This window comes from Oryctolagus cuniculus, chromosome 10 (genome assembly GCF_964237555.1).
Source record: "Oryctolagus cuniculus chromosome 10, mOryCun1.1, whole genome shotgun sequence".
In the NCBI taxonomy this organism is placed as follows: domain Eukaryota; kingdom Metazoa; phylum Chordata; class Mammalia; order Lagomorpha; family Leporidae; genus Oryctolagus; species Oryctolagus cuniculus.
Genome location: NC_091441.1, coordinates 100,149,472 through 100,175,555, shown reverse-complemented (window position 1 = coordinate 100,175,555; position 26,084 = coordinate 100,149,472). Strand labels below are relative to the sequence as shown.

The 26,084-nt window shown below is 56.6% G+C and overlaps 3 protein-coding genes and 1 long non-coding RNA gene across 12 annotated transcripts in view; 2 read left to right on the top strand and 2 right to left on the bottom strand.

Annotated features, from left to right (window-relative positions):
• Positions 1–8,740, top strand: part of ARIH2 (ariadne RBR E3 ubiquitin protein ligase 2) — a 63,952-nt gene extending 55,212 nt beyond the window's left edge. For 7 of the 9 annotated variants that reach the window (XM_070050829.1, XM_002713401.5, XM_070050828.1 and 4 more), the window contains 5 exons: positions 1,558–1,709; positions 2,652–2,795; positions 3,764–3,832; positions 6,161–6,244; positions 6,456–8,740. In XM_070050829.1, the coding sequence (XP_069906930.1) occupies positions 1,558–1,709; positions 2,652–2,795; positions 3,764–3,832; positions 6,161–6,244; positions 6,456–6,527 (521 nt within the window). In that variant the 3' untranslated portion in view covers positions 6,528–8,740. Of the gene's footprint in view, positions 1–1,557; positions 1,710–2,651; positions 2,796–3,737; positions 3,833–6,160; positions 6,245–6,455 lie in introns of all 9 variants that reach the window. The other 2 variants (XM_008260618.4, XM_070050827.1) reach the window with 1 other exon arrangement.
• Positions 8,741–10,502: 1,762 nt separating this feature from the next.
• Positions 10,503–12,994, bottom strand: LOC138844101 (uncharacterized). Its single transcript, XR_011379542.1, has 2 exons — positions 12,760–12,994; positions 10,503–10,691 (listed from the first exon to the last, which is right to left on the bottom strand). It is a non-coding gene; the product is annotated as an uncharacterized lncRNA (long non-coding RNA).
• P4HTM (prolyl 4-hydroxylase, transmembrane) lies at positions 12,244–26,067 on the top strand. Its single transcript, XM_002713350.5, has 9 exons — positions 12,244–12,599; positions 12,799–12,880; positions 20,935–21,125; positions 21,918–22,014; positions 23,366–23,528; positions 24,072–24,257; positions 24,856–24,946; positions 25,134–25,257; positions 25,655–26,067. Exons 1-9 carry the CDS (start codon positions 12,279–12,281, stop codon positions 25,873–25,875), a joined length of 1,476 nt encoding a protein of 491 aa, XP_002713396.4. The 5' UTR covers positions 12,244–12,278; the 3' UTR covers positions 25,876–26,067.
• LOC103349225 (secreted frizzled-related protein 5) lies at positions 16,762–19,415 on the bottom strand. The gene is made up of 4 exons (XM_051852474.2): positions 18,978–19,415; positions 17,837–18,006; positions 17,526–17,612; positions 16,762–17,227 (listed from the first exon to the last, which is right to left on the bottom strand). The coding sequence occupies exons 1-4, from the start codon at positions 19,262–19,264 to the stop codon at positions 16,911–16,913; spliced, it is 861 nt and encodes a 286-aa protein (XP_051708434.2). The 5' UTR covers positions 19,265–19,415; the 3' UTR covers positions 16,762–16,910.
• Positions 26,068–26,084: the final 17 nt, after the last annotated feature.

The window sequence follows — 26,084 nt, the reverse complement described above, 5'->3', positions numbered from 1 at the left end:
CTGTGCTAGTGCTGTTACCAGGAGCCCTCTGTAATCAGGGTGGATGTGGTAAGGTCTAGACAGGAACAGTGACTGAAGTATAGAACAAAGATGGGCCAAGAGTAATGGCGTATTTCCTCTCTCTTTCTAGGTGTGTGAGTGAGAGAGACAGTGTATAATTCACACACAGAGTTTAAAGAAGGGTGGGCCCAGGACCCAGCACATTGCTGATTTCTAAGAAGCTCCCTGTGTGCCTCTCCCCAGTCAGCCTCCCCATCCCTCAAGACTCTGAGTTAACTACAGATCTTTGCTTTGCTGTGTAATTAATTATACTGCTTATAGGAGCAACCCTAGCCAATGCGGTATTTGAAACAGTAGCAAGCACAAGTTGCCAGGGAGAGGGCAGTATTGCCGCTGTTAGATGAAGGCTCCCAGGAGAAGTTGAACAGCCTTTGGGTCTCTGGGTTTGGCTTTAGCTTCCCTACAGCTTGACAAGAGCCTAAGCAGAGTTTACCTACCACTGTCAGGGGCTCTGCAGACAGGACATCATCTACATTATTGGACATACAAATGAACTGTGGTTGACCCTGCTCCGTTAGGCTGTAGTAATTCCTGGGATGTACGGCATCCATAAGGGTATCTTAAATTTTTCCTTTTTGCTTCCTTAGTTTGGAAGCAGAGTCATGCACCTCCCCACCTGCCCTTCCTCTCCCCTTTTCTCTCCCTCCCTCCCTTGCCCGTCTCTGTGCCTTTTAATAAATAAATAAATAAATCTTCTTTAAAAAAAAAAAATGAAGGGAGGTGCTGGCATTGAGGTGCCGTGGGTTAAGTCACCACTTGCAGTGCTGGCATCCCATATGGCTGTGGATTCAAGTCCCACTTGCTCCACTTCCAATCGAGCTCCCTGCTCATGTGCCTGGGAAAGCAGCAGAAGGTGGCCCAAATACTTGGACTCCTTCTACCCACATAGGAGACCCAGATGGAGTTTTGGTCTCCTGGCTTCAGGCTAGTCAAGCCCCTGCCATTTGGAACGTGAACCAACTAATGGAAGATATTCTCTCTCTCTCTCTCCCATCTGCCCCCCGCCCCCCACTTCCTCCTATAACACTGCCTTTTAAATAAATAAATCTTAAAAAAAAAAAAAAAAAAAAAAAGAAGAGGACCAGCTTCACATACAAACATCTTCCTAGGTCAAGTGTTAGGAAGATGAGAGATAGGATATACAGATGGTGTGTGTTGTAGCCAACCAGGTGGGCTTCAGTTGGACAAATTTCTGCTTCTTATAGTGGTACTGACACAGCAGGCCCGTGGTCCTTGTATAGTCTGCACCTACCTATGTTGAAATTAATAGACACAGAGCGCATGTGCTCATGGAATGGTGAATATCCATAAGCTGTCATATCAGCAAGGACAGGCCTCAGGGATAATGCGAGGTAATGTTCCCTCTGGAAAGAGGCAGCCAGGATGTTCTAGTCAGGTGATACCTCCGGGTCTGTCCATCCCACTGCTTTGCCAGTGCCTTGGAGGGATGTGGGTTTGTCTTACGGCTATAAGTGACTCTCCCTTTGTTCTGTGCAGACTTCTGCTGGATGTGTCTAGGAGACTGGAAGACTCATGGCAGTGAATACTATGAGTGCAGTCGGTACAAGGAGAATCCTGACATTGTCAACCAAAGCCAGCAAGCCCAGGCCAGGGAGGCCCTCAAGAAGTACTTGTTCTACTTTGAGAGGGTAGGCGTCTTTTCCTGTGCCCATCCCACCAGGGTGGGCTTCTGTGGTTAGCCTACCTGGGTGGGCTGACTGGGCTGACTGGTAGCCAGAGCCAGCCTGTGCATAGAGAACGCAGTGAATGAAGCTCCTGCCAGTAGCCCTGGTGCTACCTCTACACCTGTGCCTTTTAGGCTCTACTGGGTAGCCACAGCTGGAGAGGGACAGGGAACTGACCTCAGTTAACGATGGATGAAAGGATAATGAAGACTCATTAGACAGTTTTCATTCCAGTGCTTTTAAAAAAAATTATTTATTTATATTTAAAATAGAGAAAGAGAGATCTTCCAACTGCTGATTTACACCCCAGATGCCTACAACGACTAGGGCTGAGCCAGGCCAAAGCTAGGAGCTTTATCCTAGGTCTCCCCTGTGGGTGAAGGGGCACGAGCACTTGGGCCATCTTCCACTGCTTTCCCAGGCCACAGCAGGGAGCTGAAATGGAAGTGGAGCAGCCAGGGCATGAACTGGTGCCCATAGAATGGCAGCCTAACCCACTGCGCCGCAACACTGGCCCTCCAGTGCCTTCTTAGTGGTCAGAATTAGGGAATGGTTTCCCCCAGGGAGACCCTTCAGAAGTCAGAGTATGACAGTTGGTCCCTAAGCACAGTAGACTAGTGGGGGCCCCCGCTTTGCTTGGCTGTCAGGGCCAGAGTCCCGTTTCCCCAGCGGGATGGAGTACTTGGGCAGGCAGAGAGCTGTTCTGAGGGTTTACTGAAACTGTTCTCGTGGGTGCACTGAAAGCAAGCCCTTCCTGCACTGTGGAGGCCACACACACTCCCCGTAAGTTCAAGGAGTCTGTCGTCATGCCCTGCCAGCCAAAGGTGTGTCCTGAGTGTGTGGACCTGTGGACTTGTGGACCTCCTGGGATTCCTGCAGCTTTCTCCTTCTCTCTGTGCCCTCTAGTGGGAAAACCACAACAAAAGCTTGCAGCTAGAGGCGCAGACATACCAGCGGATTCATGAAAAGATTCAAGAGAGGGTTATGAATAACCTGGGGACGTGGATCGACTGGCAGTATCTACAGAACGCTGCCAAGCTCTTGGCCAAGGTATCTACCACCTCACTCTTGGATCCCCTCTCCAGTGCCTGGCCCCCATCAGGGCACACCTCTGAGGGTGGGAGGTCTTGTGGGGAGTGGGAGTCGTTAGCACCCTGCACAGCCTAATGTGCTTCTGCTGACAGACCCACATTTCCTTGTGCTGGGCCCTTGAGGGACTCAGTCCTTTGATGGAAGTCAGAGGCTTTTTTTTTTTTTTTTTTTTTGACAGGCAGAGTGGACAGTGAGAGAGAGAGACAGAGAGGAAGGTCTTCCTTTGCCGTTGGTTCACCCTCCAATGGCCGCCACGGCTGGCGTGCTGCAGCCGGCGCACTGCGCTGATCCGATGGCAGGAGCCAGGAGCTTTTCCTGGTCTCCCATGGGGTGCAGGGCCCAAGCACTTGGGCCATCCTCCACTGCACTCGCTGGCCACAGCAGAGAGCTGGCCTGGAAGAGGGGCAACCAGGACAGAATCCGGCGCCCCGACCGGGACTAGAACCCGGTGTGCCAGCGCCGCAAGGCGGAGGATTAGCCTAGTGAGCCGCGGCGCCGGCCCCAGAGGCTTTCTAAGAATAGTGTTCTGCTGCCTCTGCCTGCAGGGAAAACTAGAATCCCCTTCCTCTCCCTTTGTCCCATCTCTGCGTCGTGCAAAGGAAAATGAAAAGATAGTCTTCGGACAAATATTGAGATAGATATGTGGACTCTGATGTCCAACCCAAGAAGGAGAAGTCACTGAGGCAGTGCTGGTAATAAATCACAGTTTGAAAAAGGAAAGGTGGGTGTCCTGTGATCAGTTCTGTTCTGCTTTCCCCATGTCTTGCCCCAGTCCATCTTCTCCTTGGCTTGGCTCTGATTCTTTGAAGCCCAGACCTGTAGAGCCAGGTTAATCTGCATGGTGGGGCAAGAGTTTTCAGAGCCACCTGAGGTAGAGGTAGGTTAGAATCACAGACACAGGTCCCTTCTCTTCTCTCCTGCTGCAGTGTCGGTACACTCTGCAATACACCTATCCCTATGCGTACTACATGGAGTCTGGACCCAGGAAGAAGCTGGTAAGGCAAAACCGTCCCTGCACTCTGCCCTGGTAGCTTCAGAGGCGCCCTTTCCTTCAGCTCAGGATGGGCCCTGAGCGTTGGGAGGGCAAACTCAGAATGCAGCTATTGAAGTGCAGAATCGGGCAGCTCCAGGCGCATCTCAGGTGCTGTCGTTTGGGCAATAGACAGGCACATGCACCTAAGCCTCCAGATGACCAACCGTGCTTAAAGGGGGATTAGCTAAAAGATTGTGGTTCCTTGGGAGGCCCTGCCTATGCTTTGGGAGGATATCGGCATGCATGTCGCTAGGTTAGAGTCGATATTTTTATACCATTGTTCAATTTTCTTAGGTAAAGTTTTCTTCCCACTGCTTATAAAGTGGTTTGCATTTGTTAATTGTTGGAAAATATTCAAAACTTTTCATTCATGATCTCACCAGAAAGATGACCATTGTTGATTAACATTTTCTAGTCTTTAAAAAGTATATATAAGGAAAAAAAAGTATAGGTAAGACAAGGATATATATATATATATATATATATATATATATATATATAACTGTTTATTGTTAGGACAGTTTACTGTTACAGCTGTCACTATTTGATGGACTTGTAAATACCATTTGTTTTAAAGAATATTTATGTAGGGCCCACTGCTGTGGCATAGCAGGTAAAGCCACCACCTGTAGTACTGACATTCCATATGGGTGTCCATTTGAGTCCTGGCTACTCCACCTTTTTTTTTTTTTTTTTTTTTTTTTTGGACAGGCAGAGTGGACAGTGAGAGAGAGAGACAGACAGAGAGAAAGGTCTTCCTTTTGCCGTTGGATCACCCTCCAATGGCCACTGTGGCTGGCGTACCACGCTGATCCGTAGCCAGGAGCCAGGTGTTTCTCCTGGTCTCCCTTGTGGGTGCAGGGCCCAAAAACTTGGGCCATCCTCCACTGCACTCCCGGGCCATAGCAGAGAACTGGACTGGAAGAAGAGGAGCAACCAGGACAGAATCTGGTGCCCCGACCGGGACTAGAACCCGGGGTGCCGGCTCCGCAGGTGGAGGATTAGCCTATTGAGCCGCAGCACTGGCCTGGCTGCTCCACTTTCAATGTAGCTCCCTGACCATATTACCTGGGAAAGCAGCAGAGGATGGTCCAAGTCCTTGGACCCCTGCACTCATGTGGGAGACCCGGAAGAAGCTCCTAGCTCCTGGCTTTGGATTGGCCAGCCCTGGTCATTGTGGCCATTTGGGGAATGAACCAGTGGATGGGAGACTTCTCTCTCTGCCTCTAACTCTGCCTTTCAAATAAATAAACTTTTTTTTTTTTTAATAGAATGTATTTGAAGGGCAAAATGATGAGAGGTCTCGTCCATCCACTAGTTCAGTCCTCAAATGTCCATAATGGGAAGGAGGGAGAGGGGAAGGGGAAGGCTGGGCAGGCCAAAGCTAAGAGCCAAGAACTCCATCCAGGTCTCCCACGTGGGTGACGGGGACCAAGCACATGGGCCATACCTCATTGCCTCCCAGGATGCACATGAGCAGGAAGCTGGATCCGAAGCAGACAGGACTCTCTCAGGCACTCTTATATGGGTTGTCAGCGTCCCACACAGTGACAACACACTGCGCCACAATGTTTACCCCAAATATTATTTTTTAATGACTGTAAGTGCTTCATTATAGGGTTGTATGATGATTTTGGGTATTTATTATTTCTGGTTTCCACTATTGTAAATAGGAACTGAGGAAAACCTTTATACACAAAGCTTTATCTCCTCAGATTTATAAGTACTAAGTCAAATGATTAGAGTATTTTCAAGACGCTTGATTTGTAGAAGAGCTGGGAAAAAAATGAAATTAGTGTGGCTGTGCCATGTGGCCATATTCTTCAAGTAGCGTCCCCCCCTTTAACTTATTTGAGAGGCAGAGAAAGCGAGCACGTGCATACCCGCTCCGATCCACTGATTGACTCCCCGAATGCCTGCAGCAGTTCTTGGCTGGATCCAAAGCCAGAACTGAGAACCCAGTCCAGATCTTCTACATGTATGGCAGGCAGGGGCCCAATTCCTTGCTGCCTCCCATTATCTCCATTGGCAGGAGCAGCAGCCAGAGCTGGGTGTTGAGCCCAGATACGCCCATGTGGGATGCAGGCATCTTAGCCAGTGTCAACTGCTAGTTAAATGCCTGCCACTGTGCAACCTTTTGTTTGGATTTTGCTTGCTGGCCCTGGGCTCAGGGAATAACAGTGCTTTCTGAGGACAGTGTCAAGGTTGTCTGTAGCTGCATGTCCCTCTGTCTACTAGCTCTGCCTGGCTGCAGCCCCCTCCTTTTCATCCTCTCACCCTGCCCTTACAGTTTGAATACCAGCAGGCTCAGCTGGAGGCTGAGATCGAAAACCTCTCGTGGAAAGTGGAGCGTGCTGACAGCTATGACCGAGGGGTAAGTGCCTGCTGTCCTCTGGCAGATGAGAGGACTGGCCTGGTGGTAGGAGGCACAAGGTACTGCTTTGTGAACTGGAAGCTGCTGCCAAGAGGGTTGGGAAGGGCAGAGTTTTGACTTGTTTGGACCCCCTGGCATGGTACATATGGCTTTGGTTACTCTGCTCCGGAGCCTGGGCCATGCAAGCAGCCATCTTGCTTCCCTGGTGCAGGACTTGGAGAACCAGATGCATATAGCAGAGCAGCGGAGGAGAACCCTGCTGAAGGATTTCCATGACACCTAGGCTGGGACGTGGACGTGCTGGGGTGAGGAAGACGTGGCTGCAGGTCTCCTGACGGCCATGCTGCATGCTGCAGGCTCTGCCCTCACGACCCCAGGCGGCAGCCAGGGCCCCACTCCTGAGAGACGCTGGCAACACCTCCTAGTCATTTTACGTTTTCTTCTCATCTTTTTGCTTTTTGTTTCTACCAGGGTAGAGGCCATGTTGAATTGGCCTCTTTTCAGGACTTTTAATTCCCCCTGGATGATTGTTGGGAGGGAGGGAAAGTTTTTTCTGAATGGCTATTAATAGTATTAGATCATTACTTACGTAATTTTCAGAGGTTGTATGATTATACAACAAAAAAGGCAAACAAACCATAGGATAACACAAAGCCCTTTTTAAAAATAAATTGGCCTTGGAGTGTTTCACCCTCTAGCTATTTTACTTAGAATGTAACATACGCTGCCCACCCATCCTGCCTCAGAATGTTTGTGCTGCAAGTGGGCCCCAGGGCGGCCATCACTTTCCAGTTTGACATGTTTAACCACCATTGGGTCCTAAGGGGAAAGCATGGGTGACACATGGTGGGGGGTTGAGGAGGCCTGCATAATGGGCATGGGGTCACATTCAGGCCCCCACCTTCCCTTGGCAATAAGGAGACAGTTAAAAATGAGTCTTCTTGCCATGGGGTGTCGTCACCTCTGGTGGCGCTTGTGCCTGTGGGCTCATCTCTGTTCTTGAAAGTGAGGTTTGCCTGGGTCTGACTCCTGAGGCCAGAGCCCACAGGAAGGTTGTATCCTCCACACAGGAGACACAGGTTCAGCATGGTGCTTCCTTTTGTCTCCTAAAATACAGATCCACTTTTGAGGGGAGTTGTTGTCCAAAATAAATTTGCTTTACTTGGGTCCCTTATGCCAGAATCCAAGTAGTGTCGCTCTGACCAGAGTCAGGGACAGCTGTCTGGGACACTTGCTGCAGTCTCCCCTGACCGCCATCAGGATCAGACTTCAGCGTGCCTTTCCGAGGCACTGGCCTGCTGGCTCAGGGCCGGGTCACGCTGTCTGGACGTGTCGAGCAGCTCCTGAGGGAGAGGCTGTGCTCCCCTCCGCCTGTTTACGAGCTGTCAGAGGATACCGCCTCCAGGGCCTGGGAATTTAAGGCCAAGAGAGTCCTTGGTTTGACGTCCCAGCTCCTGTATGAGAAGTGGCTGACCAGAGGGAAGACCCAACTTTTGCAAGGGAGCAGGTGTTCGCCTGGTGTCGTGCCTGTCCTGAACATGGTCCTGTGGGCCTTTGAAAAGTTAGATCTGTGATCTCTGGGGTTTCTGTGGCTTTGTTCAGTGCCTCCACTCAGACTGGCAGAGCTGTCTGTGCTCAACAGGGCCTCCTTGCCCATCAGGGAGAGCTGATCAGGAGGTCTGGGAATATTGTGGTGGAAATTCTTTGATTTTTTTCATTCATTTTCACCTCCAGTAAGCTGTAAAACTTGAGTCGTTCTTGAAGACAAAAGACAGCTGTGACTCTTGGGGTCATGGGGTATGTGGCTGGCTACGGCTTCCCTTTCTATCCCTTTAGAGTTTATCTCTTCATGTCTTCTTCAGTGAGAAGAGGGACTGTGGGGTGGATTGGGAGAACAAGGTGGGACTGTAGCCAGTAAACCCAGAATGGAATGGGGTGTGTGTGTGTGTGTGTGTGTGTGTGTGTGTCAAACTGAGTGACAGGAGAGCCTGCTGGGGACCTGTGGTGGGGTGTGAATGCTGTGTTAGCAAAGGAGTAACCTGGTATCTGGAGCCTTTACCTCTCAATAGAGTCCTTTCTTTGACACCCCCATTGCACATGACCTGAGCTGCAGCTCTGTACTCCAAGTCACACCCTGCATTTGGGGGGACTGCACAGCTGCCGTGTCCTGCACTTGCTTCACCTGTGGCCCTGACCATTGGAGCTGCAGAGACTTCTGTGCCGAGACCATGGCCTGTAGCTCCTGGTCTGTGGTGAGCTTCCTTTTGTGCCTCTGGTGGCTGTCTTTCGTTCATGTTATCAGGAAGATGAGGGGAAAAGTCAGGCAGAGTTTTGTACCCTACAAAGGGTAAAAGGGAGAGAGAAAGAGATGTAGTGTTTTCATGATTACCATATTTCTTTGTTTTTTCTTCAAAGAAAAAGTTAATCGAGGCAATGTCATCTGCTCAGCATTGAGTAGTTTATTCAAAAATAAACTGTAAGTTTCTGATTATAAAAGTGTGTGTAGAGTCTTTCTTCAAAGGGTCCACCTAGCCTCCTGAACCCCCAAAGGGTCTGGCCAGTGAGCGTGAGATGAGGGACCTTCCCTTTGGAGCTGCCTGGAGAGGGAGCACCTGTATGTGGTCGCCAGGTGGAGGCTGAAATTCTGCTCAGCACTGATGGCCCAGGATGGTGGCAGGGTACTAATGTGAGTGTCCCAGGCCCCATTCAGAAAACCTCTGGGCCTCTCCGAAGCAGGCATGGGAGGTGGGGCCATGGAGCATGGCAGAGGGAGTTGTGGCTTCACAGGGACCCTGCTGTCTATGAAGAAATGAATTGGGACAAAAAGCCGTGTTTGGGGGTATAAAAAACCTTATGGAATGTAAAAAAAAATCATATTAAAAAAGATACACAGGCTTTATCCTCCAGGAGCCTCCAGTCCCTGGGCACACAGACGGAACTGGTCACAAGTGAATATTTTCCCTGAGCAGCATGGCCGGGGGCTAACAGACCTTCCATGCACAGGGCTGCCCCTCTGAGTATCAGTGGAAAAGAGTGCCATGGAGTCTGCACCATACCCTTGATGATCCTAAAAAGCGACAAGAGGAGACAGCACATTCTAGCTATGTCTGGTGGCAGGATTGTCCATGTTGCCCCCAAGGGTTCAACACCAGCAGCTGAGCATCACTTGTATGTTGGGTTCTGTTCTGGGCACTGAAGTCATGGTTGTCAGCCGACAAGCCAGGGCAGTTCATGTTCCTGCAAGACAATCACTAATGGTGGTTGCGCATAGGCCCACTCAGTCCTTACCGTCTCCCTGTGAGGTAGCTGGTCAAAACCAACTTACCCAGGGCCACTGGCCACTGCTGGTAAGTGGCAAAACAAATTATGTTTGCTGTTAGGAACTACCGTGGAAGTCCAGTTACAGACGAGAACACGGATTGACACAAGCCCCAGACTTTACTGTGTGGGTACCAGCGGGTGAGGCAGCACTACCATGGCATCAAAAGGAGCAGAGGGTTTTTTTTTTTTTTTTTTTTTTTTGACAGGCAGAGTGGACAGTGAGAGAGAGAGGCAGAGAGAAAGGTCTTCCTTTGCCATTGGTTCACCCTCCAATGGCCGCCGCTGCTGGCGCGCTGCAGCGGCGCACCACGCTGATCCGATGGCAAGAGCCAGGTGCTTCTCCTGGTCTCCCATGGGGTGCAGGGCCCAAGCACTTGGGCCATCCTCCACTGCACTCCCGGGCCACAGCAGAGAGCTGGCCTGGAAGAGGGGCAACCAGGACAGAATCCGGCGCCCCGACCGGGACTAGAACCCGGTGTGCCAGCGCCGCAAGGCAGAGGATTAGCCTAGTGAGACGCGGCGCCGGCCGGGAGCAGAGGTTTTTAAGGCCAAGAAATGGTGCTGTGTGATGTGGTTGTGAAATTCCCACGGTGGACAGCAGGTGGATAGAATAGAGGTGAGAGATTCTTGCAGCCTATTTGCCGCTCTGTCTGGCAGCCTAACTCAGTTCAGGGAAATAGGTTAAAGTATGTGAGAATTTTATGCTGACCTAATTATGCTGTTTTAAAGTCTGGAAGGAAATAGTCTCAACATTGATTCTTCGGGACCAAAAAGCAGCGAGATCCCTGGTACTAACCAAGGCTTGGGTGTGATTCTGTTGCTCTGTATTCATCATATTGAAGAATGTAGGAGAGTCCTATGGTTTTGGGAAGTTTTACTACTGTATTTGAAATTGAGACTTCTAACTGGAGCAAATTAAAAGACAAGCTGTAGGCAATTATTTTTAAGATTTATTTATTTATTTGGAAGGCAGAGAGGCCGAGGCTGAGAGGTCTTCCATTTGCTGGTTCACTCCCCAAATGGTCGCAACGGCTAGAGCTGGGCCAGGAGCCAGGAGCTTCTTCGGGTCTCCCATGAAGGTGCAGGGGCCCTTCTTCCACTGCTTTCCCAGGCCATTAGCAGGGAGCTGGATCGGAAGTGGAGCAGTGGAGTTTTGAACTGGGGCCTATACGGGATGCCAGTGCTGCAGGCAGCAGCTTTACCTGCTATGCCACAGCTCCAGCCCCGCTGCAGGCAATTTGAACAGTCCTAAATTGGTAATAGAATTTCCAGCTATTTGAGAAACATTTCTTTTGGAACTTATTTTAGGAGAAAAGGACCAGGTCCTTACTGCCTCCGCCTCTGCACCTGGCAGGTTTTACGCAGTGGGGGGAGGGGAGTGTTCCCCCCTTGCATGGCTGCCACCTGAGTTTCGCTTCCCACTCCGTCTGAAGCGGGATGCTGCACACTGGTGGTGCCTGGCTCGCACCCCAGGTTTAGCTAAGCCACAACAGTTCTCACTGATACCTGCTTCCTCTCTGTCCCCGGGAAGTCCACAGCCTCTCCTTCTGTGGGACATTGTTTCTCTGCAGTATCCTCAAGAATTGGCAACATGGCCCCTGAGGGTGGCTGGATGAGTGATGCACCATGTGCTTAAGGTGCTGGTGAAACCTGCGTTGTGTTTAGAATCTCAGGAGGCAGGCCTGCAGGAGCTCCTGGCCTGCCCTGAGACCAGACAGAGAAGACTCTGTGGGAACTGGGAAGAGGCCAGTGGGGCCTGCCTTGATAGTGTTCTTGTCCGCATGGCCACCTTGGGGGTCAGTCACTGTCGTGGGCCATGTGCGTCTCCACCTGAAGACAGCCGTACCAGAAAAGAGCAGAGCACAGACTTGCCTCCGCACTTGCTCTGCCCTCCCGCCCCTATTTCTGGGTGATGATCTGAGTTTAATTTTCCTCTGAGGTGATGGTGTCTGTCCCTGCCTGCAAAGCTTGGCAGCTTTGCGGCAAGGCGTGTTCCCGCAGCCTCAGCACTGGTTGTGTTTGTGCGAGGTACTGTCGGGGGGGCTGACCGTCCTGATATCAGAATTCTGGAGAGCCCACTCCGACCGTCCCAATCTGGGCCACAGCCGCCCGGAAGACCCCGCGCGCACTTTGGGCAGCTACTTGCTAAGGCCTGACTGCCACGGGCCTCCCCCGGAGATGCAGACCTCCAGGAACGCCCAGCAGAAAGCCCGTGAGTCCGACTCCAGCGTCACGTGCGCGGCCACGGCCTCCGCGGAGCCCCGGACCGCTGCAGGATTGAGTCATCTCTTGGCTCTGCCTCTTCCCCCCTCCCCCGTTCCAGGCAGGGCGAAAATGCGGACCGCACTTTTCTGCGAGGGGAGGGGGCGTCCTGACCCAGGAGCGGAGGAGCTCCCGGTGGGGTCTGCCTTCATGGTGCTGCTGTCATCTGTATCTGCGTTGCGGGGTGGGCGTGGGGGTCTGCCCTGGGGAGAGTACGGCCGTGCCTAGGGTTAACCCAGTTCGCAGGCCCGGTGCAGACTGGGGTCGGAGGTGCAGAGAGGCCGAGCTGCGCACGAGCCAGGGCGGCGCCGCCGGAGCGGCACAGCATCCCCAGGCGCTGTCTCCTAGTGACCGCAGGGCGCGCGGGCTCGGCGGCCGTTGCCCGGGCGACTGCGCAGCGCGGGCACCCCCGCGGCCCCTCCCCTGGGCGCGCGCGCGCGACCTGGGCGCCATGGCGGCGGCGGCGGCGGCGGCCGCTACGGGCCAGCAGCGGCCTGAGGCCGCGAGTCCGCGGTGGGCGCCGCCGGGGCGCGGCGACGGTGAGGACGCGCCGGTTCGGCCGCTGTGCAAGCCCCGCGGCATCTGCTCGCGCGCCTACTTTCTGGTGCTGATGGTGTTCGTGCACCTGTACCTGGGCAACGTGCTGGCGCTGCTGCTCTTCGTGCACTACAGCAACGGCGACGAGAGCTCCGACCCCGGGCCTCAGCGCCGCGCCCAGGGGCCCCGGCCCGCACCGACCTTGGGCCCCCTCACCCGGCTTGAGGGCATCAAGGTGAGGACCCCCGCCCCCGCCCCGCCCCGCCGCGGTCCAGGGCCTGTGGGGCCGAACTGGAGGGGACCGGGCTCAGCCCGTGGCGCCCACCCGGGGTCCCGCGCGCGCGCGCGCCCACTCGCTCGCCCCCCTGCGGCGCTCCGGGACGCGGCGGCCTTACCCTGAAGCCCCAGCGGCCCGCTGTGCGCCTTTCCCTTAGGTGGGGCACGAGCGGAAGGTCGAGCTGGTCAGCCACAGGGAGCACTTGATCCGAACCCTCAGCCTCAAGCCGCTGCTCTTCGGTAAGTCCGCCCGGGGGCTGCTCTTCGGTAAGGGCCGGGGGCTGCGGCTGGGTGGCCAACTCGGGGCTCCTGTGGACCACGTGACTTATGTTTTGAAAATGGCTGCTTCAAAGGAGCCCTTTTATCCGTCCGGAGGATGAGCCTAAGCTTCTCGGGGCACCCTGCCCACCCCGGCTCTGAGCCCTGCGGCCGCCGGCCCTTCCTCGTCGCAGGGCCGAGCGGTGTGGCCCTGGAGCAAGCGTGTAATCTGCAGTGACACCATCTTTAGACATTGAGTGCTGGCGTTATTTCGGCCATCTGGGGGGGGGGCGGGGGAAGGTCATTGATAACCGGGTCCGGGTAGATATCCCACTCCTCAAGTACATCTGCGGTCTGAGAGGAGGGGTCTGTCCCAGGGCTTCTCCCTCTGTGCCCCCAGCCAGCCTGCCCCAGCGTTTGCTGCCTGTACCCTGGGATTCTCTCACAGTGAGCAAAGCCTTGCAGAGTGGCCCTGTTGGGAGCCATGTGTCCCTGTGGTCATTTCATTCAGTTCTTAGACCCGCTCCCGGAGGTGGATGTAGTTCCCACCCTGGGGCCGGCGGGTGACAGAGTGAGGCAGGGGGAGCTGCAGAGGCTTGGCCTGGCTCGCAGAAGTGAACGTTAGAGCCCAGGCAGCCTGCCTCTGGTGCCCGCACACAAGCCGCAGTGCTGGCTGTGAGGACCCCAGAGCCCTTCGAAGACCACCCGTGTCATCATGGTGAGAGCACCAGCCCCACGGACCCTGCCCTGAGTAAGTTCATGCATCCCAGCGCGGGGCACCCCTCCTCGTGAACCCCGGGGCCCCGCCTGGCTGCTGCGGGTGGAGAGGGTAGGCAGTGTTAGGGAGCAAGGTGGGACCAAAGCCGGGCATTTAACTCCCTGCTTGTGGGCTATGCCTGGAGCCGTGAGGATGCTGTCTTTGAGCAAGTCACTTACGCTGTCAGTTCTGCCCTGACAAGCGGTGGTTGTTATTATGCTTGTAAGTACTTATTTGCTTGAAAAGCAGAGTGACAGAGAGAGAGAGAGAGAGAGAGAGAGAGAGTGGGAGACAGACAGGGTGAGACAGAGAGAGGTCTTCCATCCACTGGTTCACTCCCCAAATGCCTGCCACTGCTGGGCCTGGACCATGCCAAAGCCAGGAGCCTCTGACATGGGAGCGGGGACCCAAGCACCTGGGCCGTCTTCCACTGCTTCCCCAGGTGCATTAGCAGGGAGCGGGAGCGGAAGCAGAGCAGCTCAGGCCCTAACCAGGGCTCCAATATGGGACACCTCCGTCACAAGGGGCAGCTTAACCACTGCCCCCACACACCGGCCCTGTTATTTTTACTGCTACTGCATGACATGGAGGTCTGCTAGGTACCATTATAGGTGCTGGAAGCATAGCATTGAACAAGAAAAGAAAAGAAAAATGGGGCAGGGGGAACCCAACAAAACAAAACCCCTGAAGCTGACATTGGAATGAGGAAAGAGACAATAAACAAATACAAGAGTGAACAAACCCTGGGTGCCAGATGGTGACACGTGACTGCAAACAAGCAAGGCAGATTTCCCTGGGGTTGAGCTCTTCCGAGGGTAGTCAGGATGGGCTTCCCAGAGAAAGAGACTTGAGCAGGCCCTGTGGGAGGCCCGGGGTCGAGGCACCGTCCGGGACCGGGAGCAGCAGAGGGAACGGCTCTCGCCTGCTGCACACCGCGTGGCTCCAGCCCTGCTCTCTCCCTGGGTCCCTGTTTAATTCAGCTGCGTGTGAGGAGGAGTGAGCCATGGGGCCAGAGACCCCCAGCGTGCAGGAAATTAGAACTGAAGAGCCCAAGAGCAGATGTAAAGGAAACAGGCAAGAGCTGGCAAAAGGCGAACTGGTTCTGGGGACGCCAGCAGATGGGCCCCTGCTTCCTCAGATGACACATTCAGATTTGGGCAACTGCGCCGGCAACTCTCCCAGTCTGCCGTCCTCCTCTCCCCCAGCACGCTTTAGGCACAAGGCAGCTGGTGGACGCGGCGTCCCAGGTTTTACCCGGCAAGCGCTAGGGCTTGCTTGCTGCTTGGGGCGATGAGGTGGTGACGGGCCCAGCTGTAACAGGGGAGCTGCGGGGCGGACGGGGGCTGTTCAAGGCTGGGCGGTTCCTGACTGCCGTGTGTAGATGAGTCTGAGAAGGGGCAGTGTCTGTCTGTCTGTCTGTCGTGCCCGCCTGCCTGTCCGCCCGTTGATCTGCAGTCCCCACTGTTGTTCTTCACTCCGCAGCTGCTCTCGGCTGGATTCTACCCCAGGGTGCCTCCATCTCTGTGGAAGGGGACCCCTCCACCTCACAGCAAAGGCCCCGTGCAACCTTCAGTTTTCTGTCTTTGGGGAAGGGCTCCTGTTTCCCACCCTTGCTCCTAGGGCGTGCGGCCCCTGGGGACTGGCCTGAGCTCCCGGCAGATTCTGTCCATCTCCCAAGGATTCGGAACACGGAGACTCAGCCGAGGACCTCACCCAGTTCAGCTCAGTTCAGTAGTGAAGTGCTGCGTTTCTGGGTCATTGTCCCCTCTCTGGGGACAGCGTTTCTATGTCTGGCTCACTGCCCCACCCCACTCACTGCACCCTCATCTGTCTTTAAACAGCAGATCAGATCTTGTCACTCCCTTCCTTAATCTCCAAGATTTCTCATTTCTCTCCTAGGTCTCATTTGGTGCCTCAAAGCCCTTACCTCCGGCCACCACCAGACTCCCCCGGCCCTACTTATTCCCTCCAGGTTCTCACACACCAAGCTCACTGTTCCCCACGACAAGGCTGAGACCAGGCAGGCCTCTGCTCAGATTCACCCTCCTCAGAGACCCCACTTAGACCAGTTTTTTTTTTTTTTTTTTTTAAAGATGTATTTATTTATTTGGAAGGCAGAGTTACAGAGACAGAGAAAGGCCTCCCATCTGCTGGTTCACTCCCCAGATGGCCGCAGTGACTGGAGCTGGGCCAATCTGAAGCCAGGAGCCTGCAGCGTGGCCTCCACCTCTACCACTGCAGCAGGGGCACTGGCAGTGAGCCAGCCAGAATTTTTTGGTTTTGTTTTTACAGATTTATTTATTTACTTGAAAGCAGAATTACAGAGATAGAGAGGGAGATCTTCTATCCACTGGTTCACTCTCCAGATGGCCCCAAAGGCCATGGCTGGATCAAGAGCTTCTTCCACGTGCTATCCCACATGGGTAGCAGGGGCCCAAGCACTTAGGCCATCTTCTGCTGCTTTCCCAGGCCATAAGCAGGGAGCTGGATTGGAAGTGGACCAGCTGGGACTCGAACCAGCACTCACTCATGGGTTGCCGGCATCACGGGCAGCGGCTTTACTCGCTGTGCCACAGCACTGGTCCCTCAGCCAGAGTTTTAATCCATTTTTCTTAACTGTTAAAAGTAAATGAGTCATTGCCATCAGTACACAAAACAATTTATTTAAAAATTGTGACTGCATTGTCATAGGATTTCCGAAGGTATTCTTTTTCAGCTTAAGAAACAATGAGGCAGTGGCATCAGACTACATGCTTTTGAAAACACTGGAGGCCCAGAGGTGGGAAAGAATTGAAGTTTCTCAGCAACTTGATGCGGTTTTCTGTGGCCCACCTCGCCACACCCTGCCCTGTTACGGGCCCGAGGCTCAGCAGAGCTGTGAACTCGGGAAATGCCCAGCAGGTGCAACTGAGTCTGTCTCGGGCTGCAGAAGCAGCCTCTTGGCAGGCTGCGTGCCTGCACTGAGACGCAGTGTAGGGTGTCTGCCTGTGAGCAGTAGCAGGGCATTGGCTTGGCTCCTGTCCAGGCCTGAGGAGGACAGAAAAATGGTCTCACCTGCCCAGCACACACGGCTGCGTCTGCCGTGTTCTTGGCTGGCAGGAAGCAGTTTTCATGGAAGCTGGCCTCTACCCTGCTTGAGCCCTGGTCTCTCTGCACTAGGGTTTTAGGTGTATGTGGGGAAGCATACATGGTTTGCATGACCACTGCAGAGGCCGTGGCTACAAAGTCCCAGCCTCTGCTGGCCAGGGTCAGCCACTATTCTTGGCACTGGTGATGGTGCCACCTGCGCACAGCCAGCTGCAGATTCCGGTGGCCTCGGCTCCAGGCATAGGCTGTGGTTACCAACAGCCGGTGGTCCTGCACCTTCCCGCTCAACACATAGGTCCCTGTGTGCCTTCCTCGCAGGAGGTTGTACACGCACGTGACGTCCAGCTGCAGCGAGCGTCGCAGGGTGGGTGCCAGCTCTGTGGGGGGCAGAGGTCCCGTCTTCAGCACCTCTAGTCTTGAGTCCAGGTCACAGCCCCAGGGGCCAGAGGTTGTACTGTTGCACCAGGAGAGCCTGACCTTCACTGCTGAATGGGATCAAAGGGGTCGGGTGATGAGTTGGGCTCCTGGGGGGTCCCAGTCCCCCACCTCGTGCTCCCCCCTGGAATCCGGCTCGTAGGGATGCCACCCCCTTCACATGAGCTGTGTTTTGTTATGTTTGTTTTTGTCGTGTTAGGAATATCCCATAGTCCTACAGGTATTTATGTTGTCGCTCTAGCCTGGCATAGCACCTGGGTATTCCCTCTTACGTTTGCACTGAGCCGGGGGCTAGAACGGAGGCACTTGGAAGGGGTGTGACACGCATGCTACACACTCAGGGCTCACCAAAGTCGCTGGTGCAGAACGTGTCTAGGACCTCCTTGGATGAACCTGCGACCTGCAGCTCGCAGTCCCGGCAGCTGGCCTGTGGCACTGTGGGGGAGGGTGCAAGTGAGGCAGTGGGTCCGCTGGGGGTGGGGGTGGCGGTGGGCGGTCAGCACAAGGCCCTCCTGCTTTGCCCCTCTCTGGTACTCCCTTTGAGTCCGCCTGCGGCTGGCGACCCCTTTTTATCCGTTTACCTGCTCCCCTCGGAGAATGATTTGAAGGGGTGGGGGGAATGAGGGGGAAACCATCCGGGAAGCTGTGCAGAGACTCACATGGGCGATCCAGGCGGGAGCTGCTGGCCACGGCTCCAACACAGAGACCATGGCTAGCAGGGAAGCGTCCACAGTGCAAGATGGCTGGCCAGGGGTAGCCGTAGCAGGCCATGATGGGCGCACAGCTGGCCTGCACGGCCTCACACAGACTGCGGCATGGGTAGATGACCCTGCAGGAGAGGGCAGCGTAACCACAGGCTGGTCACCCAGATCAGCTGGGGGTGCTCTGTGCTCCTAAGAGTGCCGCGAGGCGAGGCACGCTCCGCAGTTGCTAGGCAACGACACTCAGGTCGCCTAGCAACAACTCTGCAGCCTGGCTCTCCCTCTGCCCCACCGCTCTGTGCTCAGCCCCCAGCCCTGTACTCCTCTGCAAGGCCCTTCTTATCTCCCCAGCCCAGGCTTCTTTCCAGCTTCCCAGTGCACCTCACCCTGCAGCTCTGTGGCCACCCAGCACCTGCAGGGTTCGGGAGAGCCTGCCTCTGGGCTCTCACACTCGGTCCTCAAGGGAGAGAGCAGGGCCCTCCCTCTCATCCTGCAAGACCTTCAGGGTCTTGCAGTCTCTGACCAGGGTTGGAGGTGGCAGAGAATGCAGGGGCCGGGTCCTCGAGGTCTCGAAGAGCCCAGTCTTGCTGCTACTGACAGGGCCACCCAGAGGCTCTGGGAAGGACCCTTGCTCTGTCACACAGGGAGCTGTGGCTCACAGGGTAGGTTAGGCTGGGGAAGAGGAATCGCCTCATGGCTCTGGGCTCTCCAAGAAATGGCCTGCAGAGGGGCCTGGGCTCCATCTCTTGTCAGGATCCCTTGGGCAGACAGAGCCCCCATGCCTCCCTGGAGAGAACCCTGAGGCCTCTAGGCTGCCCGCAGATCACTCGTCATGCTCAGGAGCCCTGGACGGGCCGTGGGCCAGACAAGGGGCCAACCCCATGTGCTCACCATTACTTGTCCACTGCCCTTGTCGCTGCCGTGCCATCTGCTTCCCTCTGCCAGAATCACTCTGACCAGACAATCCTCCATTTGCCCCTGCCCTGGCAGCACCCAGCACCGCTAGGTACTCGGCCAGGATTGGTGCTCTGCACTTGCAGAGCAGGCCCTGACTGAGGAGGGGTCCCTCCACCCCCACACCTTGGAGCCCCCATCATACCTGTCAAGGCACACAGGGGCAAAGAGGGAGCAGAGGAAGAGGCGGGCATCAGGGTGGCACTCCCGGGCAAGCAGGGGAAGCCAGCTGACCGACTGTTGAATGGCCTCAGCCGCTGTGGTGTGGTCCAGCAGGTTGGGCAGCCGCATCTCTGTGTAGCCAATGTCATGGCACAGTGCCATGGCTGGGGGAATGGGCATGCACCGTGTGGGGCCCCAGGGAGCCCCCGCCGCACTGTCACCCCATAGTGCCAGCAGCACCAGCAGCAGCCACGGCCCTCGCTCCATCATTCACTTTCTCTGTTCTGGCCTCGGTGAACTGTGGTGCGGGGCTTTATAGGGCTGGGCCTGCGCTCCGGGAGGAGGCCCTGCAGGTGTTTGCACAGCTCCCGGGAGCTGAGACCCACCTGGCCAGGCCCCCACATGCTGACAGGGCTGTTTGTTTTTGATTAGTGCTCCACAGGGGGCTGCAGAGGCTGGCAGCCCACCTCCACCGGGCCTGCGGATCACCGGCGCCTAATAAACTGAAGAAACCTGGACCTGTGTTTTCCTTTTCTGGCTGGCTCTCTTTGCCTTTTTTTTTTTTTAATTGTATGTGTTGAGCAATCAAGAGATGACTGTTGACCAGCAGTTTGGTCTGACCCCACTGTGCAGCAGGGCTGTCTCCTAATGGCTGTTTCCACACCCTTCCTGGGCGTGCTGCACGTGGGGGTTGTGCAGGCCGGAGTGGGAGAGGGTGTGTGGCGGTGTTGTCCTGTCCTCAGCGTCATCACATCCAGGATCCCATATTCACCTGGACGCCACATCTGGTGGTGAGCATGGGTCCTGGAGGGTAACGGCCTGAGCGGCTCCGGCCGGTGGCTGCTCTCTGCTCTCTGGCTTTCTCTCCCGTAGGCAGGGTGGGTTCTTGGGCTCCCAGGATGAGTGAGGTTCAACAAGCTGATGTATACGAGGTGCTCAGAGCAGTGCCTCGGCGCAGTCTCTGCTGCCTTGGTTTCTGCTATGCCCTGGGCTCTGGTGTCTGTTAAGAACTGCTCTCACCCTGGCTCTGGGATGCCCCCTTCCTTCTGCTTGCCAGTGACTGCTGGGAGTGTGACTGAGAGAAGGGCAGCCCGCACTGCAGGTGGCTGTGCCTGTGGCCCTTCCTCTAAGCAGGTCCTTTGTAGACCTCCTGTCCCCCAAGGAAGTCCTGTGTTCCCGGAACAAGAGAAGGAAGCAAGACCGAGGCTTCTGCCCTGGAAGTGCTAGGATGGGGGCTCCCCGAAGTGTGAGGCTGGAATTCCAACTTCCCCAAGCCTGGAAGCCGCATCTGCACGCTGTGTGTGCCTTGGGTGTGGGCACCCAGCCCCTGGAACCAAGCTGTAGGCTAAGTGACTCTTACATGCAGGGGCTCAGAGACACAGGGTAGCCACTCATCTACGTTTGTGCCAGAATGAATGGGGAAAGCCAAGGACAGCCAGGGCATCCTCTCAGAAACCACAATCTGCCAAAAAACAAAAGCAAAAAGATACTCTGAGTTACCCCACTGACCTCTCAGCCCTGGTCAGGTGACCAAGCACCCACTCGTGCAGAACGGAGGGCAAGGCCCTCAGGCTGGCCTAAAGCATTCGATGTCCTGTGCTTTGTTTTTATTTGAATGATGCTAACAAGCAAGAAAGCTAAAGCAGGAGCCAGCCGTCATCGCCCCTATATTCCCAGGAAGAAGCGGAGGTCAGCAGCCCACATCCAGCGTAGCTCCCGCTTGCCCCCAGGTCTCCCCTGGAAAACGCGCGGCGCCGTCATCGAGAGGGGCCCCACATCGCAGGCACTGACCAGTCTTTGCAGGACAGCTCAACTCTGACCGCTCCAAGGCCGCGTGAAGTCCTCCCAACCTGGGGGCCTCCAGGGGACGGGGAGGAGGATCCTGGGCGCACCAGCGTCCTGGCTCAGCCCTTGGCCTCACCCGCCACCTCTCCTGGCAGAAATCCCCGGCTTCCTGAGTGATGAGGAGTGTCGGCTCATCATCCACCTGGCCCAGATGAAGGGGCTGCAGCGCAGCCAGATCCTGCCCACCGAGGAGTATGAGGAGGCCATGAGCACGCTGCAGCTCAGCCAGCTGGACCTCTTCCAGCTGCTGGACCAGAACCGCGATGGTCGCCTGCAGCTCCGTGAGGTTGGGATCCCGGGATCCCATGGGGCGGGAGTGCCCGGATTTACCTCTGTGGCAGCCACGTCATTTGTCCAGCTCGACCTTGTCCCCAGGAGTCAGACGCCACTCCAGGCTTGTTTGGGCATGCCCTGGCCTCAGGCCCAGGGTCTCCCCTCCTCCACGGGACCCCAAGCATGGCAAGAGACGCCATCTGGACATGGTGGAGTTTATGGCCACAGTGTGTTGAGTGGCTAACATCTGTGGTCTGCATTGCTTGCTACCATGGCCGGGACCCCACAGAACACCTGGTGGATGGGATGGCCATTCTGAAGTGGCCTGCTGTCTGCATTTCCTTCGGTCTGCCCTTCACACCCGGGCTTCTGAGAGGAGACTGGGGGGTCACTCTCACCCCACTGAGCCTGGTCTTCCTCAGGGGCCTGGGTGCCCTGGCCAGGACTCCCCCAGCCCTACGTGTCCCTCCTGCACAGGCAGGCCTTGAGCAATTTCCCCCGCCCTGGGATTTGTGAATGTGACACAGGTCTCCTCCTCTCTGCCTCCAGGAAGTCAGCCGTGCTCCCTGTGGGGGCTGCAGATGTCCCCTGGGCCTCTTGACCCTCTTCCTGGCCTCCTCCCGAGACACCTCTGGACTACTCTGCCTACCCTCGCATTAGCCCAAGGACCTTGGCCGCTGTCCTGTGTTCACACCCACACGCTGCCACCTCAGCCCGTAGCTCTACAGCAGGAGGCGGGCCATCGGTGCCCTGGTAGCTCTCCACCGCTGGGCTCGCCCCACTGAGGGACGCTCTCGTGCTTTAGGTCCTGGCCCAGACTCGCCTGGGAAGTGGACGGTGGATGACTCCCGAGAACATTCAGGAGATGTACGCGGCAATCAAGGCTGACCCCGATGGTGACGGTGAGCTCACACTGCTCCGTGGCTCTGTCGCTGGGAGCTGCCCGTCCACTCCCAGGTGCCTGGCCCTTCTCCCCAGCTAAGCAGCCCCTGCGCCCAGCTTCTGTGGTGGCCAGAGCTGAGGAGGTGAGGACGCAGCCTGGCCCCCGGCCCGGGAAGCAGATCGTGACAGTCTAGAACGCAGACCATGGAGACGTTTTGGACTTCATCAGAAAAAGTCTAGAGTCCGTGGCATGGGTATAGGGCTGCTCGTTGGCAGAGGGCAGAGTGATGGAGTGGCAGCAAGGGGACAGTTCGGCCTCTGAGCTTGGCTCTTCACCCTGCTGCACCCCATGCCCCCAGCCAATGTCGGGTCTGCTCCCACGACCTCCCTGCTGCAAGCTAGGGCTCTTCGGCCTGCCTTTGGCCACCCTTTGGTGTTTTCATGCCCAAGCACCGAGAGTGGTAGTGTTGCTAACGTTGCTGACCGCTGCAGGAAACGGAGCTGTCATGCAAATGGTCCCCCCTCTGCTAACAACACACGAGAGGTTTCTGAGGTGCTGTGGCCAGCACCCTCATGCCCGAATTCTGGACCAAATGAAGAGGAAACAGCAGTCAGACAGGACTTGGAAGGATGGCCTTGTGGCTGCTGAACCCATAGTGAAGAAATGGGTGGGCCCTGTGGCTGGAGGACTGTCACACTGCTACTGCCCCCAGTACAGGGCTGATGGCAAGCCCACAGCCCTTGAATGTCCCCCTTTCTCAGAAGAATCTGGGCCAAAGGGAGGCAAGTGTCTTCCTTGGGCCAGCCAGGATGTAGCACCAGCTACTCTTTCAGACCCCCAGGGGGATGCAGCCGCTGCTCCGTGGTCCAGAAGACTTCTCACCTGGGGGAACAGCCTGGCCTTCTTGGCTAAGGTGGACTGCTAACCCAGGAGACAGTCCTGGCCAGGTTGGCTGCACCCAGGCCACGACCTGAGGTCAGGAGAGATTGCCAGGGGCTGACTGGCCTGCACTGCCTGGTGGTCAGCCCCTGACGACACCCAGGCCTGGCTGTTCCCTCCTGAGTGCTGGACTGTGGCGATCGGCCGGGCCAGACTCGGGGGCCAAGAGTGCTCGCGGGCCCGGGGCCCTGGCTGTGTGGCTCAAGCTTCCTTTGGAGACCCTGCTCCGGCCACTCTCGTTGGAGTTGGGCTGCTTCTTTTGGGGGGCCAAAACAGCCCTTAAACTGAGAAAACAAACTCTGGGTCTTCCCTGAGAGCCTGGTATGACAGAAGCCAGGTTCCCCTGGGGTGGTGGGGAGCGGGGAGGCGGTGCGGCCTGCCTCCGTGGCTCCGCGGGGCGGGTGGGCAGTGATGGCGGGCGCCCTGTGCAGGAGTGCTGAGTCTGCAGGAGTTCTCCAGCATGGACCTTCGGGACTTCCACAAGTACATGAGGAGCCAGAAGGCGGAGTCCAGTGAGCTGGTGCGGAACAGCCACCACACGTGGCTGTACCAGGGTGAGGGTGCCCACCACGTCATGCGTGCCATTCGCCAGAGGTGAGCCCCTGGGGCCGTCCTAGCTGGGGCAGGGCCTCCCCAGAATCCTTAGCCCCGGCTGAGAGGACACAACTGATTAACCAGCCTGGGATTAAGTTCCACTTGTCAGACCAGGATGGGGGCCCTCTGAAAGACAGGCAATTAACGAAGGCAAATTAGTCTGAGATGTGGGCAAACAAAATACAATTGAGATTAGAAAGAAATCATTTGTTCTTTGCTAATTGGAGAAGAGACCCCCTTATCTCTGCCCCTGAGCAGACAGGGGTTTTAGATAAATACCCTCCTTCCTAGGGGGAGGGCCTCAACCTTCCCAGTCTGCCAATTTAGTGGAAATCTCATCTGTCCCACCTGGTGGGCGTCTCCAGCATGAGTAATCGCTTCCCGATCTCACAGGCCAGGGCCAGTCTGAGATGGCTCAAGGGGGCTCCCAGGGGATGCGGGCAGGGGCAGAGCTCATGGCAGGCCCCGGGGCCCACCGTGGCGGGCTCATTCAGGCCACCACTGTGCATCAGGCTGTGCACCTGAGTGCCTTCTGCCTGGCAGGGTGCTGCGCCTCACTCGCCTGGCGCCTGAGATTGTGGAGCTCAGCGAGCCACTGCAGGTCGTGCGATATGGCGAGGGAGGCCACTACCACGCCCACGTGGACAGCGGGCCCGTGTACCCGGAGACCGTCTGCTCCCACACCAAGCTGGTAGCCAACGAGTCCGTCCCCTTCGAGACCTCCTGTCGGCAAGTACCCTGCGGGCATGCCCCTCGGCAAGCGGCCAGGAGAGTACTGGGTCAACCTGGTCCCCCCCCCCCCAGGTCACTTAGCAGGTGCAGGCATGGGCTGGCTGCCAGTCATCATGGCCACCTGAGTCCGCGCAGACTGAGGCGGCCTCCCAGGCTGAAACCTGCGCCCAGAGTTCTGAAACAAGGGCGAGGCTGGGCCACCAGCTCTTTCTGTGCCCCGGCCCAGGTGTTAACCTCGACTCCTCTGCCACGTCTCAGCTTCGCCCTCTGCAGCCGTGCCCCCTCCCCTGCCAAAGCACGAAGGCAGCTTTCTCCTCTTGGCGTGGCTGTGCTGGCTCAGGTCTACTGACTTGCCTGTCCCAGCTGGGCCCTTGCTCAGGGCCCAGCGATTTAGCTAAATGCACCTGGAATCTCGGGCCCCCCAAAACACCGTGACACACAGCAAATGAGTGGGTGTGTGGGAAGAAGGAGGGGCTAGGGACATCCCGGCAGTGGCCTGCCCTGTCGTCACCCACCCCCACCTGTCCCAGTGGCTCCAGGGCCCTAGGGGGCATCCCCAGCTGAGGACCCGCTCAGCAGCCCCCCTGCCTTACAGCTACATGACAGTGCTGTTTTATTTGAACAACGTCACCGGTGGGGGTGAGACCGTCTTCCCCGTAGCAGACAACAGAACCTACGATGAAATGGTAAGGGCCAAAGGGCCGTTGCTTTTGTGGGCTGGCAGTGCCTTGCAGCACAAACGCCTCTGGGCTTGGGATGAAGGCCCAAGTGGTCCTCGGGGCATATCCTGCTGGTTTCCCTCTGGCCACCTGTCCTGGGCTCCTGGCCGTGTGGCGGGGGCAGCTTGGAGACCCAACACTGCACTGCCCACAGAGTCTGATTCAGGATGACGTGGACCTCCGTGACACCCGGAGGCACTGTGACAAGGGGAACCTGCGTGTCAAGCCCCGGCAGGGCACGGCAGTCTTCTGGTACAACTACCTACCTGACGGGCAAGGTGAGAGCCTGTGGCCAGCCCAAGGGATTCCCTGAGAGCAGCTTCCCCTTAGCCAGCTCCCTGCCCCGCCGCGCCATCCTGGAATGCTGTTTCTGGCGGCCCTCCAAGCGGTTTGCTGTCCTTGTGCCTCCCAGAGGACTCCTGCAGGCTGCCCCAGCTCCGAGTGCCTTCTCCGGTTAGCACAACCCTGTCCTTCCCTGATGCTGCAGCCTTCCTTGCTTGGAGCTGGGCACTCAGGCTGGGAAGGCCTGTGGACAGCCCCCGCAGCAAGGGCGGCAGTTTCAAAGGGCGAGGTGCTGGCCCTCAGGTGTTTGCTAGCCAACCCGAAGCCTTGTTCCCTTGCCCCAGCCTGGAGTCCCTCCCAACCCCTCGCTGGCTCACGGCACCCCTCTCCTAGGTTGGGTGGGCGACGTGGACGACTACTCGCTGCATGGGGGCTGCCTGGTCACACGCGGTACCAAGTGGATCGCCAACAACTGGATCAACGTGGACCCCAGCCGGGCGCGGCAGGCGCTATTCCAGCAGGAGATGGCGCGCCTGGCCCGGGAAGGTGGCGCGGACTCGCAGCCCGAGTGGGCCCTGGACCGGGCCTACCGCGATGCCCGTGTGGAGCTCTGAGGGCAGGGTCAGCCCTGCCGGCCAAGGTCGGAAGCCGGCTTTCCCCCCTGTCCTGCTACAGACTAAGGGTCCGGCCCATGTCTTGCCCCATCCTCGCCTCCACCTGCGATGACGGCGCAGTTCCTATACCCATTTATTTATTATGTACAGATCCCATGCTGCCCGGTCAAATAAAACCACACGACCTCGGGGCGCAGGGCTCACAAGCA

Coding starts and splice junctions, on each gene's coding strand:
- P4HTM (XM_002713350.5), top strand. CDS start 12,279: ATGGCGGCGGCGGCGGCGGCGGCCGCTACGGGCCAGCAGCGGCCTGAG. Junction 12,881..20,934: donor CCTCAAGCCGCTGCTCTTCG/GTAAGTCCGCCC, acceptor CTCTCCTGGCAG/AAATCCCCGGCTTCCTGAGT. Junction 24,258..24,855: donor CCCTTCGAGACCTCCTGTCG/GCAAGTACCCTG, acceptor CCTGCCTTACAG/CTACATGACAGTGCTGTTTT.
- LOC103349225 (XM_051852474.2), bottom strand. CDS start 19,264: ATGATGGAGCGAGGGCCGTGGCTGCTGCTGGTGCTGCTGGCACTATGG. Junction 17,613..17,836: donor CTCCCGCCTGGATCGCCCAT/GTGAGTCTCTGC, acceptor CCTCCCCCACAG/TGCCACAGGCCAGCTGCCGG. Junction 17,228..17,525: donor GTTCTGCACCAGCGACTTTG/GTGAGCCCTGAG, acceptor GATCCCATTCAG/CAGTGAAGGTCAGGCTCTCC.